A 13,720-nucleotide genomic window follows, 5' to 3' on the forward strand; every position below is an offset into this window, starting at 1 on the left:
ATTGGATGTCAGACTAGCAACAAATGTTTAGAATTTAGAGACTGACTGATTTTATACAGAGATAAGAAAAGAAGCTTGTATTAACACATTTGGGAAAGGGTTTTAGAGTTGAGATTCCTTACTTCAAAATGTATTTTTGGTGTATGAAATAATTTGACAATTTGCCACTGTTACATGACTTGACTGTGAATAATGGAGCTTTATTTATTCTGTATATATGTTTGAGTTTAGTTGAAAGGTTGAGCTTTTATGTTTGAAATTCAATAAATATGTAAATACAAATAGACCAGGAGACTGGTGAAGGAGTGGTTGATGAATCAACCAGAGGGGGGAGTGTAGAGGATCAGCTGAATGCCTATGCAGGAGGTCCCACCCCCATTTTGCCCATATGTTGGAAACCAGAAATGACGACATGAGACTACGCCAATAATGATGCTTATACGGCGAAAAACTTTTGAGGCAAGGTATCCGCTGAGAAAACCCTATATGATGTACCCCGAATATATGACGGTCCTCTGAAGGAGATCCCCGAAGTAGTATGAAGATGAGTGAAAGAGAGATTGGTGACGTCACAAGAAGCAAGCGTGACCCACTGAGAATAGTGGCTGAAGAAGAAAATGCATAGACTGTATAGAATCTAATGACGAAGTAAAAAAATGAAAAAATTTTCATATGTGGACTGAAGATTGCACGTGTGAAGAGCACTGCAGAAAATGCAAGCCGTTTTATAACTGTGCTGATGCTTTAATGCGAGTATACTAAGTAATGGTAAAGGCTGGCTATACATAGAGAATGGACTGCAGGTGGTGCTGCCATTTTAAAGAATCTGGATATTCGATGCAACAATTTTAGTAAGCTCAGACCTGAGGAGAAAGGAGGAATAATAGCTATTCATGTGTCGCAACAAAGAAATAAGCTAAAGCACCAAGGTAAACCAAGAGAGGCAGTCGGGCCTGGTGTCAAAGGCTGAAGCAGCCAATACTGGTTATCAGTCCTTGAAGAACAGTGAATTTGGGACGCTGAGGCATCCCTTGTTAAGTTACAAAGAGAGAACATCATAAGTGCCAAGTTTCTCTAGACAAGACAATTAAATGCTATAATATGGGCTGATTCTCTGTCTACTGTCAAGTGAGTCCAGTATGAAAATAGAAGTGGGCATGCAGACCAGAACTTTGATAGCGCATGCTCATATAAGTATGAATATTTATTAAATGCTTCGAGACTATGCTGTGCAAAATCCGTTGATGTCCTTTGTAACTCCCTGTTTTAGACAATTGTAAATAATACAGCCTGTTCAGACATTTTGCCCACTTCCTGAGTATGTTTTATCATTTGGTCTAAGAGTTATTCTACGTCCCCCTCCATCGTACGATGTGTTACCTCAATAAAAGGACAATAAGGGTTCAGAACAATTAATGCCACGCAGGGGGGACATCCAACAAACATCCAAATAAGGTGCCTGCTTCGGCAGTATGTCTTATCGCACTTCCCACCGAGCATGTCCCAGCAACACTCAAAGGTAAGAAGACGCCATATTGTACCTAAACGCTACTGGTCAAGCACTGTAAACAAAAACCGTGGGCAATTATGGGAGTGTGTGTAGGTATTTTTGTATCGCCTGTGAAAGGGCCTCTGAGTTGTTTTCATGTATCTATATTTGAAAGCTTGCAGTTTTAAATTGGTGTATCCAGGGGCGATGATGCCTCTCATGTTAGGATGTGGCTAAGGTAGAGAAACAAGCGTGTAATGATCTTTTTAAATGCTCAATAAGACAAATATCACAAAGTCTATCTCGAAAGTTCGTATGTCTGCCAAACCTATATATATATATATATATACTATATATATATAATCAACCTATCATCCTCATGACTTTTGCCTCCATTTTATAATGGGCCTTATTGGGAATGCAGTGGTGATGTAAAGATGGTGGTTAATTGGCAGTAATTTCCCTACCACCAATTTACCGTGCCACCATACTATGAGTTTCAGTGGTAAAGTAAGTGATGTACCATACTTGTTCGATCTGCAAGAAGCGGGAGTTACATACTCCACTGTGCCAGATTTGCTGCTGGTGGTAATTCAGAAAAAATCCACATGGAATGCTATGGTTTCCAGAATGGGATATTGCACTGCCTTGCTACTACTTGTAATCCTGTGGTAAATCCAAGGGACAGAGGGGCGGTAACAGTATTCTGGATTGCCTATCATTCCATGGAATTACTGTCGAGTTACCGTCAGACACATGATCCCCAATGTCGGTGAGATTGCCAAACTGCTAGTTTGCTTTGCAGTCTTATTGGAGTTTTGATTTAGCTGACCACCACCAATCATGAGTGGAGCACGGTTTGGATTAGACACGCCTGCTTTCTTCCTGTATATCCTATTAAATTGTCAAAAAATGATGGATTTCAAAGGATCGAAGTAAAGAGTCTTGAGTAGATAGACGTGGTGTGAGAATAAACTAGGCCACTCTTACTTTGAACATTTTTCAGAAATAGTGATATACAAACCTATGAATTAAGTTGAGTATAACACATAAGAAAGATCACACGCAGTTTTAATTAAAGTGATGCACATAATAGCATGCCTCCCTGAACTGATACAAACAAGTAAACAATAAAAGTGACAGGCATTTCAAGATATCAGCTGTGGAAATATTGGTTTAGCTAAGATGAAATGGCACAATGACACACTGCTTCATGCAGCAGCGAGATGCCATGTGGTTGGAGCTTCAATGTCATATTCTTTATCCACACTGATGAGCACACAAGTACAAAAAGCATCATTGTAACAAAACAAAATCAATCTCTTAAAAGCAACATTCAACAACTCTCTCTGCATTGACACAGCTGAACTTCTTCCTGAAGAAAGACTGACAGCATAACTGAGCATTTACCATGGCACACACTGTCTGCACCCACCACTGTCCAGCTACTGCTCTTAGAGCTCTGGCAGTGAGGTAAAACTCGCTTTGGCTGCAACTAAACTTTGTGAACGAGGGCCATAAGACAGCCACAAAAACAGATAATAGCAATTATAAAAAAGCACAGAGTAGAAACAAATGCTGCATTAGTGAGAAGCAATGTACATTCCCCTAAACTGTCACAAATAATTGCACTAGTCCTAATTTTGCCTTTTTCGCTCAGACATTTCTTAGTGGAGGTGCTCAGTACAATCATGAACATCTTCACTTTTTTATATGGGAATCACCGCCTACTTATCAGCTCCATTATTTTAGTTAAATATTGAAACATATTTCCAGAGAAATATGGAGTAATCACACATGTACTATCTGCATGAGGTATGTGAAATTATGCCTGTGCACTTTTCTCTGGCTATATTCAACCCACTACTTCTGATTCACCAGTCTCTTGATTACCGCTTGCTTATTTTTTCATCCGGCCCACTGCAAGTATCTGTCGCATGCGAAAGGCATTCCCTTTGGCAAATTATTTGTGACAAATCTGCCTGAATGGACAACATTGCAATTTCAGAGGACCTTTTCCATTACATGCTCACAGTGTCATGATTTTTTGCCATTTATTGATTTTTCCAAAAATACAAATGATACGAAAACGAACACGAGACAAGTCTCCTTTACATGTATTCTCAAGCTATACATACCCAGCATCTTTTAGAAAATGATACCTAAGGTATGTGTTATAAATTAAACAGTACTTACAGTTTTGGTTTTGCTAATACTGGTGGGGGCTCTTTAGAAAGTGCAGCTGCGTCTGTCATTGTCATTGACTTCCCATTGGTTTCTTGGACAATATCGGGAAGAATTTGCTGTGTAGCAGCTATTGCCTTTTCTGATGAGCCTTCGTGGCCTTGGTCTTCCTCGGGCAGCTTAAAATGTACTCGCAAGCCTACTTTAGAACTGGCTCTGGGTTCACTGTGATTGACAAGAACACCCTCAAGTTTTGGTTTTGTGGGTTTATCCAAGGGAGATGTAGTATTTGGTGAAACGTGGCCAGGATTGGATGGTAGATGTTGATGTTTAAAAGCGGAGGTGTTGATTGAGCTCAAAGTAAGAGCAGCCTTGGCACTGCTATCCTCTGACCCTGAAATACAGAACAATATTCTGACATTTAGAGCGACTTTCCGGTTAAAGTAAACTGAGCAGTTCAGTTATAATAAACATCAGATACAAAAATACATATTAAGCAGCTTCATTCCAAACCAATTTTCTGTATTCTATTCATAGCATCAAGTGATTTGTGAATGCAAAAGCAGATGGCTAGCTCACAAATGAATCTCAATGAAAGAGGTTTTGTTTAACGAGTATTCACTTTCCTTCCATTTGAGCAAATTGTAATATTTTTGACACGCATACAAAGGCCCTTTTGGGACAGGATTAAGTGATGCAAATAGTATTTTGGGTTGCAGATAAAGAACATAACCAGAAAAGTATGCAACAGGTAGCGAAACATTTCTTCCTTGTCTCTAACTCTATATAGATGAAGCAGACAATCTGTTAGTTTGTTCCTTATACAATTCCACAAGAGTCCATCAATCTGCACCAAATTTGGCATGGTTCCCTGTTATGGCCCTCTGGTCATTACTGTCTACATGACATTAAGACAACCCACCCCTTTCCCGCATTTCAGGCCCTCCACACATGAGACGGTTGCCCAAAATCGGGGAAACATCAATGTGCTCATAGAAGAATCAGATGAAGCTCATTTTAAGCTTCTCGATATAAGGAACACAACTCAAAGGCCTCGGAAACCACATTTCAAGGCCGTAAGATGAACTGTTTCTGAGATATTTGCACCACAACACACTGCACTGCACCAGATACATTTTAGTTTTGAGTAATTTTTATGCTTTCCTTTTTCAGATGCCTCTCAAAAAGCCAAAATCTATTGGAAAAATAAAACCCAAAATCAAAGAAAGTGAGATTATTAATGGTCTGTCTACAGAACCCGTGCAAGTAGGGGTACTTTTTGCTATTTTTTTTTATTTTTTATTTTTATTGTCTCAATTTATTACAAACCTTTTACAATATCTCACTTGGTTCCTTAGTCATTTCACAGTAATAACATCATCTACAACGTACTTCCAACTTTCACTGAAAATAGCGACTTTCATTAGCCTCTGTAACTGTTCCTGTTTTCTCATCTTTTCACCAACAGTATATCAAGATAGTCTATAACAGCAAAGATTGTTACCAGTCAGTATAGCCGACCAGCAGTCATCCATGTTTCCATTTAGGGGAGCACATTTCCCTAAAGAAGAGGTCACCAAACAGACGATCGCGGGCAACTAGTAGCTCTCCTGAGCCTTTTCAGTCGCCCGCGCTGAAGATACCGAAAAATAAACATTTTCCTAAATTAAATGATTTAATGGTGCGTTTTGCAGTTATGTTCCGTCGAACCCTGGTCGTCCCAATTGCGGGCGTAGAGCTTGGCTGCTGTGCCACTTGGAGCTGCACTGACAGATGTCAGTATCACGTTCTGCTTCTGCAGGCCACCTGTAGTACCACAGTTGGCCTTATGCGCCCCCACGACACTGTCTTGCTAAAGCAAGCTGCTCTTGTTTGCCAGATATGTTGGAGGGGCTGGGGCAGGATCAGGATCATTGTGACCACGTAATGAAAATATCACAGTAGCACTGCCGCTCGCCTGGAAATGTTCAAAATAATATTTGAAAAATGGTGCGATTTCTTTCATGTGGCTTCTTTCCAAATTCCATACTGTACATTTCCACTTTAAATCACTTTCATGACACAGGTACACCCACTTTTAGTACATTAAGTGATCCATAGACACGCTGTACAGTAGAAGCCTACCAGGGTAGCTCAGCAGGTTGACAGACCGATGCTGAGATGTTATATATTCAAAACTGCAGGTTGTTAATCGTATGACTTTTTGCAATGCCTTATAAAAAAAATGCTAAACAATGTGTTTGGCCAGGGTATGGGTTGGGCTGGTTGCTTGCTTATATTCAGGGCTGAGGTGGGGATACTTCTGCCCCTGGAGTGAAAATCAAAAGTTGGCACCCATGAACCCACAGTTTAATTTCCTAAAAACTGCTGTCAGCATAACAGAAGCATTTATTTTTGATTAACCAGTTTGAAAAGCATATAACATCTTTATAAATATAACTTGTGCTAAAACACAGAGGGGCACACAAATAATGATAATGATGTGTTATTTATATAGCGCCTTAATCCAAAGCGCTTTACAGAGCACATATTTACATGCAATATCACCCAACCAAAATTGGGACTCATTTATCGACCTCAGAAGGATGAAAGGCTGAGTTGGCCTTGCCGGGCTTTGAACCTGCGACCTGCAGATCATGCTCAAATTGCAGCAGCGAGCGCTCAACCGGCTGAACTATCTTACCAGCAAATAAAAGAGTATGTGTGTCTGACAAAAAAAAACATTTCAAAGAAAACTCGTGAACGCAAGCAGCATTTTTCAATTAGGAAATTACTTTTGTGTTTTTTAATGGAAGTGTGAAATGCACATTTGGAAAACAATAGTGTGCCTAGCATGTAGAAAGTCTGCATAAAACGCAAAAGAAGAGGCACAAAAATTACAGGATATTTGTGTGGTAGTCCAACAAATATCTGTCTTTTTTGAGACAGCTACTAACAAATAATAATGCAACAAAGAGGTTTTTGAAGTTCTTAATATATTCATGAAGGAATATGTTATTACATCTGTTATAGAGGGGAACTAATTGAGCCAAAAAAATATTGGTAAAAATTCCGAGGTTTATAAATATCCCCACCCCGATATCACCCGCTAGTAGCTCTCCACTGTTGGCCTCCACTACAAGTAGCTCTAGCTAACGTAAAGGTTGGAGACCCCTGCCCTAAAGCCTCAATTGTGTCTGGCTTTAAAGACAAGCATTTGGCAACTAGATGTCTCAACTATTTCACTTCTCAATTGCAGAACCGACAGCAATTATTTAGGGCATTCCGGTCCTGTTTTAGATAAAGCACCTCTTTAGTTGGTAACTGGTTCAGACGCAATCACAAAACTGGTCCCGATGATATCTTCATGGACATTTTAGCAGATACCAAAACTTGGTTTACTCTTCGAGTTTCTACATCCAAAGCTAGACTGGACACAAGTTTGGATCTTTTGTTGATGGTATTAATCCAATCACAGTTTATTACCTTCTTTTTTACTGCACATGGTTTATCGTGTAGTAGCTCAAGGTTTGCCCCGACATGAGCCAGATTATTTAAGATCTTTGTTGATCATTCTTTCAACAGCCCTTGATATGTTTATCTACTGTTTTTTTTAAGTATCTCATAAGGAAGTACTGTGGTTTCCACTGTAATTTTTTTCATCAATGAAATTGATTTCCAGAGCACTGCTGCGCCACGGGACTGTAGCCCACATTCCTAATGGATGGCAGAAATTGAAGCATTTTTCATCAAACAAAGTATTTTTCGCCAAAACTGGCCTTCTAGCATGTTCCAAATGGCACTGTTGATGTTAAACCCGGCTTCACTGACAAAGGTTACTGCCACTACCACCTTTTGGCGGTAAAACATAATTACCGGATTAAATGTGAATTTGCCAAATTCATGATTCAGTTTGGCGCCTTGTAGTTTTAAAGTTGTCATTTTTTATTTCAAATCCACTGCCAATCTGTTATCGATTTGTTCAATATAATTCCTAGGTATGTGATGTTTTCCATTCTATTGAGTTGTTTACCAGCCGTATACCATTTATAGCTGTTTCCCTTCTTTCCAAGGTTTGCCCTAAAAACAATGATCTTTGATTTTTCAGCATTGATTTTCATATCGTTGTTTTGCAAGTAGGCCTCCAACTTCGTCAATAGGTGTTGTAAGCCTATTTGTGTGGTATCAACAAGCACCAAGTCATCAGCATAGGTTGCCCAGTTTATCTGGTGACCGTTTAATCCTGGTGGAAAGATATTGCACTCAGATAAAGCTTCAGGCAAATCTGCAATGTATAGTTGGAAGGTGAATGCCGCTAAGGGGCAACCTTGCTTAACGTCTCTTTCAGTTGGTATTTTATCAGACAAATCTCCATCAGCATTAAGTCTTACTGGTATCGATGTTTTAGAGTGAAGTTGCTTAATGATTTGTAGTAAGGGGCAGTTGATTCCACAGGTTCGCTCTATTTACCCTGTGGAAGGCTTGACACAGATCGACGAAAGCCAAAAAGAGATTTTTGTCATTTTTCATTGATTCGAGTTGCAGATTGAGCAGAGTGAGATTTAATTCCAACACCTCTAGTGAAGCCAGCCTGCCTGGCATCTATGATTTTTGCATCCATTGCCAATCTTTTTTGCACAAATGAAGCAAACATTTTTCCAATTACTTCTAACAAGGCAATCGAGTGGTAGTTGGATGGATCTGCCTGGACTCCTTTTTTGAAAATTGGGACAATCACTGCTGATTGCCAAGTAGAAGGATTATTTAGTCAGGGAAAATTTTCTTAAATAAGGTTTCAATGAAAGAGGCCCAGTGCACTTTGTTTTTCTTTAGCATCAAGTTGGTTAGGCCGTCGGGACCGGCTGTCCCAGAGTGTTTTAACTTGGAAATCACCTCTTCTATTTCAGCCCTATTTTGGTCGACATTCCAGGAAACTGTCTGCTCCTTGCACTGCTCGTCTTCCTGTAATATGGAAGACTTGAACACCTTAGAGAAGTGATTGCCGCGTAATGTTCATCAGCTACTGATGATTCTGTTGCCCAGATCTTGTTTACGGCATCATGATCACTGTTGATCATCTTGATAATAACCAATCTTTTAATTTCATGGATAATCTGCCTTGTTGCCCAGATGTAATCAAGTGTTTAATGGGTATCATTCCTATGCCAAGTGCCGGGATATCTCCATTTGTTTGCCCATTCAGCATTTCACAGTTCCTGTTACTGAGATCTTGCATCCAACGTTTCCCTCGTCCATCTTTAGGGTCTTGATTCATCTCTTTAAGATGTATGTTTGTATCGACCCACGAAAAATTCAGCTCACCACACACAATGATTGAAGTATTGTGATAGTCTAACAGGAAATCGTCTATTAATGTCATTACAGACGCGATTAATTTATTTGTAGATATTTTGGCAGGGTTCCAATAAACATTCACAATCATATGCTCACTGGGTCTATTATCATTATACACAAATTCCATATTTGTCCCTTGAACAAAAGTATTAGGGTTAGATGATTTCAATACAATCCAACTTAGGTTGTTTTTTTACTAATGTTAAAAGTCCAGAGAAAGGACGACCAGTCACGTTTTTAGTTGCTGGATTCAGAAGTATGGAGTAGCCTTCACAGACTGGAGCAACTCGCATCCAGGTTTCCTGTGAACAAATCAATGAATGGTTTGCTTTCCTTAACTCATTTTCTAGAAATAGGTGCATAAATCTGTGGGTATTCCATGATATTATAGAGCAATCCTCCTGTATTTTTGTTAGTTTTTGCTAATGGTGCTTGATACGATTAAATTTCATAGCTGTTGATCTTTGCGGCCTTTCTTGTTGTGATCTATTTGTCTCACGATTAACTCTTCCTCTCTCATATCGCTCTTGGAGGGACCGTCTTCTTAGCTCATTTTGTGATGATCTTCTAGCCCTCAGTGACTTGTCGCATTTTGATTTTCCAGGTAATCTCTTTTCAGCTTCCGAGTAATTGCTTATCTCGTAGCCAAACGTTAGCAGTTTCTTTTTGGCAGCTCTTATAGTGTTTACTACCAGTTGAGAGCATACATGGAGAAGTACCCAGTCAGATCATTTTTCTGACATGTATTCTACTATATCAATGTCTTTGGTGTTGATTATCCTCAGGGCTGGTACGAAATTTTGAAGTTTCATTACATTTCTTCTATTTAAATTCACTTCATTTTTTTCACGAAGAACATTTTCTAGTTGCAGCTTTTTCGTAGAGTCAAAGTTCACTCTAGGAGCCAGTTCCTCATGCTCTTTTGTCGATCCTATTTTTCGCACCGGCAATGTAGTATATTTTGGGTTTAATTTTAGGATAGATTCACTGTTTTGTTTTACCACTTGGTCTTTTGAAGCTGTCATTTTGTAAATCGGGGAAGCTTTGCCACTGAAGATTCTCGCTTTGAGGATTTGATTTCCAACCTCGAACCTTCTACGGGTTGGAGAATCCTCTTCAATCTCTTGAATGGATCCTATTGAGTCATCCTGAACAAGACTATTTTTTTCTGCATCACTTGATGCTGGCTCTTTTACACTAGGATGTTCATCATCTTCGATCGGGTATGTGGAGAGGTTCGCAAGATCTTCTGAGGTGAATGACTACATCTCTTCCAAATCGTCGTCATCTACTCTCGGGCGTTTGTTAGCATTGCCTCTCATTTCTAACGTTATTTCTGATACCTGTCCTCTGTTAATTGGTGCTTTGTTCTTGTTGAATATCTTTTTCTGCAAGGGTTGTTCAAATATTGAAATCGGAGGAGGAGTGGTTGCATTTCTAATGAACTTCTTTGAGCTGTTAGACTTATTTTTCAGACCATTACTCACTTTCATTGATGTGATTTTAGTCTGATCCCTGAATTTGTTGCTTGTACCCACTGAACCTGTTGCAACTTTCTTTGGTTCAATGAATATACCAAAAGAGGCATTTTTGGGGGGCTATTGGAGGGATTTGTTCTTTCTGCTGACTGCTTGTTACAGAACTCGAAGTGCTCTGCTTTGGTTGGGACACCAAGCCGTTTACAATTGAAAAGGGGCTACCAGTTATCAGTTGATCTTTGTTATAGTTTGGAATCGTCACAGATGTGGGGACTTTAGATATTTCAGTGGATTCGGCTGTATATCCCGTTGGAACGTGGGTTGTCTGCTGCCTTTTTTTCCTTTACCACACTTTGAAATTCCTTTCTAGTCCCTTTCTCAGTAGAAACAACTGGCTTGTGACCTCGCTGACGTTATTTGCCATGGCTGCGTCAATGCCAAATTTCCCTTGACAATAGCACATAAGGGGTTCGACATTCGGAACCATTTTTGGAAAATTGTGTCTCATCCACTTTGTGGACTGGATGACGGCTTCCATAAGCTCAGTTTTTTGGGTCATTACATTCCTTGCCAAATCGCTTAGTCGAGATTGCCATTTGGCAGAATCTTCTGCTTCCTGGTCAAGTCTTTTGTGGGTGTGTTCCGAAAGAGCTTCTAATGCAGTAACTTTAGTATTTATCATTGCAAGCAAGGTATTCTGGTCTTTTACTGTCTTTTGCAGCGATTCATATAACTTGACAAACGGAATCATGGGAAATCGAGGTAGAAGCCAGCAGGCTATTGTGAAACTGGAGACCTGCGGCCACTGACAGATGATGTCTATCGACCAATTCTCTGTCAATGTCATTCTGTCGTGACCTATTTGAATTACTGGTTAGGTTGTCTCTGTGGAGGCTCCTTTCTCTTGGAGACCTGTCGCCGTTCCCATTTATTTAATCCTTAGTTGCTTGTGGGAGGGACAGCGCCTTTTTGTTTGTACGTAGGGTGAAGGGCATATTTACTGTGAACGATGTACTTGTTAAATCTGATCGATCCCGTGAAGGATTGACACAATTCTCAGCTCTTATTGCTGAGGAGAACAAGCAGGAACTGTCAGAAATGAGAAGTGTCCATCAATGATTTCTCCGTCGTTTCCATTTTCTGGTAATTCACATGTGCCATTCAACCTCTATTTTTAATTTCAAGAAGTCAGCCTTTAGGCGTTCCAAGAGCAGAGCTTCTCTTGCTGCTAGGTCTGCATAAGGAACCCGGCCACATCGATAAGGCCGATCAGGACACCATACACTAATGTGCTCACTGTGCCCAGGGTCAAAAGGGTGAGAGCAGGGGGTGCTAGCTTCCCATATACCTGGTATCCTTACAGTGGAACACCCTACCACCACCACTGTGCGCTGAAGAATCACACATGGCATTTCGAAAAGCCATCAAAACCTTGCTATTCTCCTAATCCTTATCTACAAAACACAAATGACTGCATAACTGTATAAATATAGAACCTGTAATTGTGTACATAACTTGTGCTTTAATTGTATAAATGTATAACCTGTAAAGGCCTATCCAACTGTAATTTCCCATGTAACTAAGTGCCCCACAAATAACAGTGCCGCGATGCCTAAGGGCTGCTTGTGCGCTATACAAATATAAATAAATAAATAAATAAATAAAACATGGCCGCTTCGCCTCAAGCTTTCCTTTATCATTGTTGGACTCTGGAAAGGTAAAGTGATTGTCATCTGATTTTGGATTTTTCTGCCCTGCATCATTACTGTCGTTATTGACCATCAGTTTGTCCTTATGCTGGATTGCCCTTTTCTTCTTCTCAGTCCACGCTGCATTTCTTGACTCTCTAGTGTTGCTTGCTCTGCCGTTTTTGCTTATGCTCTTACTGACGAACACACTGTCGTCTTGTAAAATAGGGAACCGAGCTTCACACTGTGGTTTATAACTTTCCGTTAGACTGACAGATTGTGTTGTGCGAGCTCAATCACGTTACTGTCACCCTTGCCATCACCAGTTGTGGCCTCAGACCTTTCAATAGCTTCAGTTCTCTAAAGTGAACAATGTAGCAGCTTACTGTCCGCCTGCATCTTCCCCACTTCATTCATTGTGTGGAATCAGCATCTTGTCGATGAGCTTGCTTATCTCCAAAAATTCAAGGGCGGTAATGTCCGCCTGACTACTGCTATTTTTACAGCCATGTTCATTGTCTTTTCCCATTGCCCGACAGGAAATAGCTTGTTTATCCTCGTCCAGCATGCTTGTGATTATATTTGTAACAGCTGTCGCTCGGTTCTCACAGTGAACGGATACTGCACAAGGCCGAAGGAACGAGTGCTTTACAGGGATGGTCAAAGGCAAGCATGGTAATTCGTTGTTCATATTGTTGATCGAAGACACATTCAGGGTCAGTTTCGCACTCACCTCTGATGCTTTGTGCTCCAGAGTCGGAATCTAAGCGGCGTTGCGGAAGAAGCTTCTGACGCCGTCTGGAATTTTGTCGCTCTTCAGATGCAGGAGATGCTTTCACGTCTATGGGCACTGTAGTCACAAAGCTCCGCTACTCCTGTGCTCCAGCCAACCCGAAGACCCAAACACTCTGCGTCTGACTCTGCGTCCGCTGTGCAGATGCTGTGGGTTTTAAAGACGTATGCAGCAGAAGAGGACAACCCCAACGGGACGAACAGGATTCCTCCACAGCAATAGCAGCAACCCAAGTCAGACCAAAAACTCTGCGTCTGACTCTGCGTCCACTCCACGGACACTGTGGGTTTTTAAGGTGTAGGCAGCAAAAGAGGACTACACCAACGGGACCAACAGGATTCCTCCACAGCAACAGCAGCAACTCAAGTCAGACCAAAGACGCTGCGTCCGCTTTGCGGACGCTGTGGGTTTTTAAGGTGTAGGCAGCAAAAGAGGACTACACCAACGGGACCAACAGCATTCCTCCATAGCAACAACAGCAACTCAAGTCAGACCAAAGACTCTGTGGGCCTCATCACGAGTTTGGCTGTAACCCTTAAATCCGGCGGTAGCGCTATTACCACCTGATTTAAGCGTCTGCCAAATCAGGGCTTTGGCGGATTTCTCCCCAGCTCTGAGCTGGGGGGAAATCCGCCAAAAATGTGCGCTATTACCAGTGGCAGGAAATCCGCCGGCGGTAAGAGCGTGAAAAGTCCCCATTGAGCCCAATGGGGAATTCCCGAATGGGCTCAGTGGGGAATGGGCAATACCAGTT

General features: G+C 40.9%; 1 protein-coding gene across 1 annotated transcript in view; it reads right to left on the reverse strand.

Moving 5' to 3' along the window:
- The window catches only part of MYPN (myopalladin), a 1,604,598-nt gene that overhangs the window by 682,249 nt on the left and 908,629 nt on the right, over positions 1-13,720 (reverse strand). The window contains exon 10 of the mRNA XM_069610599.1: positions 3,686-4,067. Within this exon, the coding sequence (XP_069466700.1) occupies positions 3,686-4,067 (382 nt within the window). The remainder of the gene's footprint in view (positions 1-3,685; positions 4,068-13,720) is intronic.

Source organism: Ambystoma mexicanum, chromosome 8 (assembly GCF_040938575.1).
Source record: "Ambystoma mexicanum isolate Mex_15411 chromosome 8, UKY_AmexF1_1, whole genome shotgun sequence".
NCBI lineage: Eukaryota > Metazoa > Chordata > Amphibia > Caudata > Ambystomatidae > Ambystoma > Ambystoma mexicanum.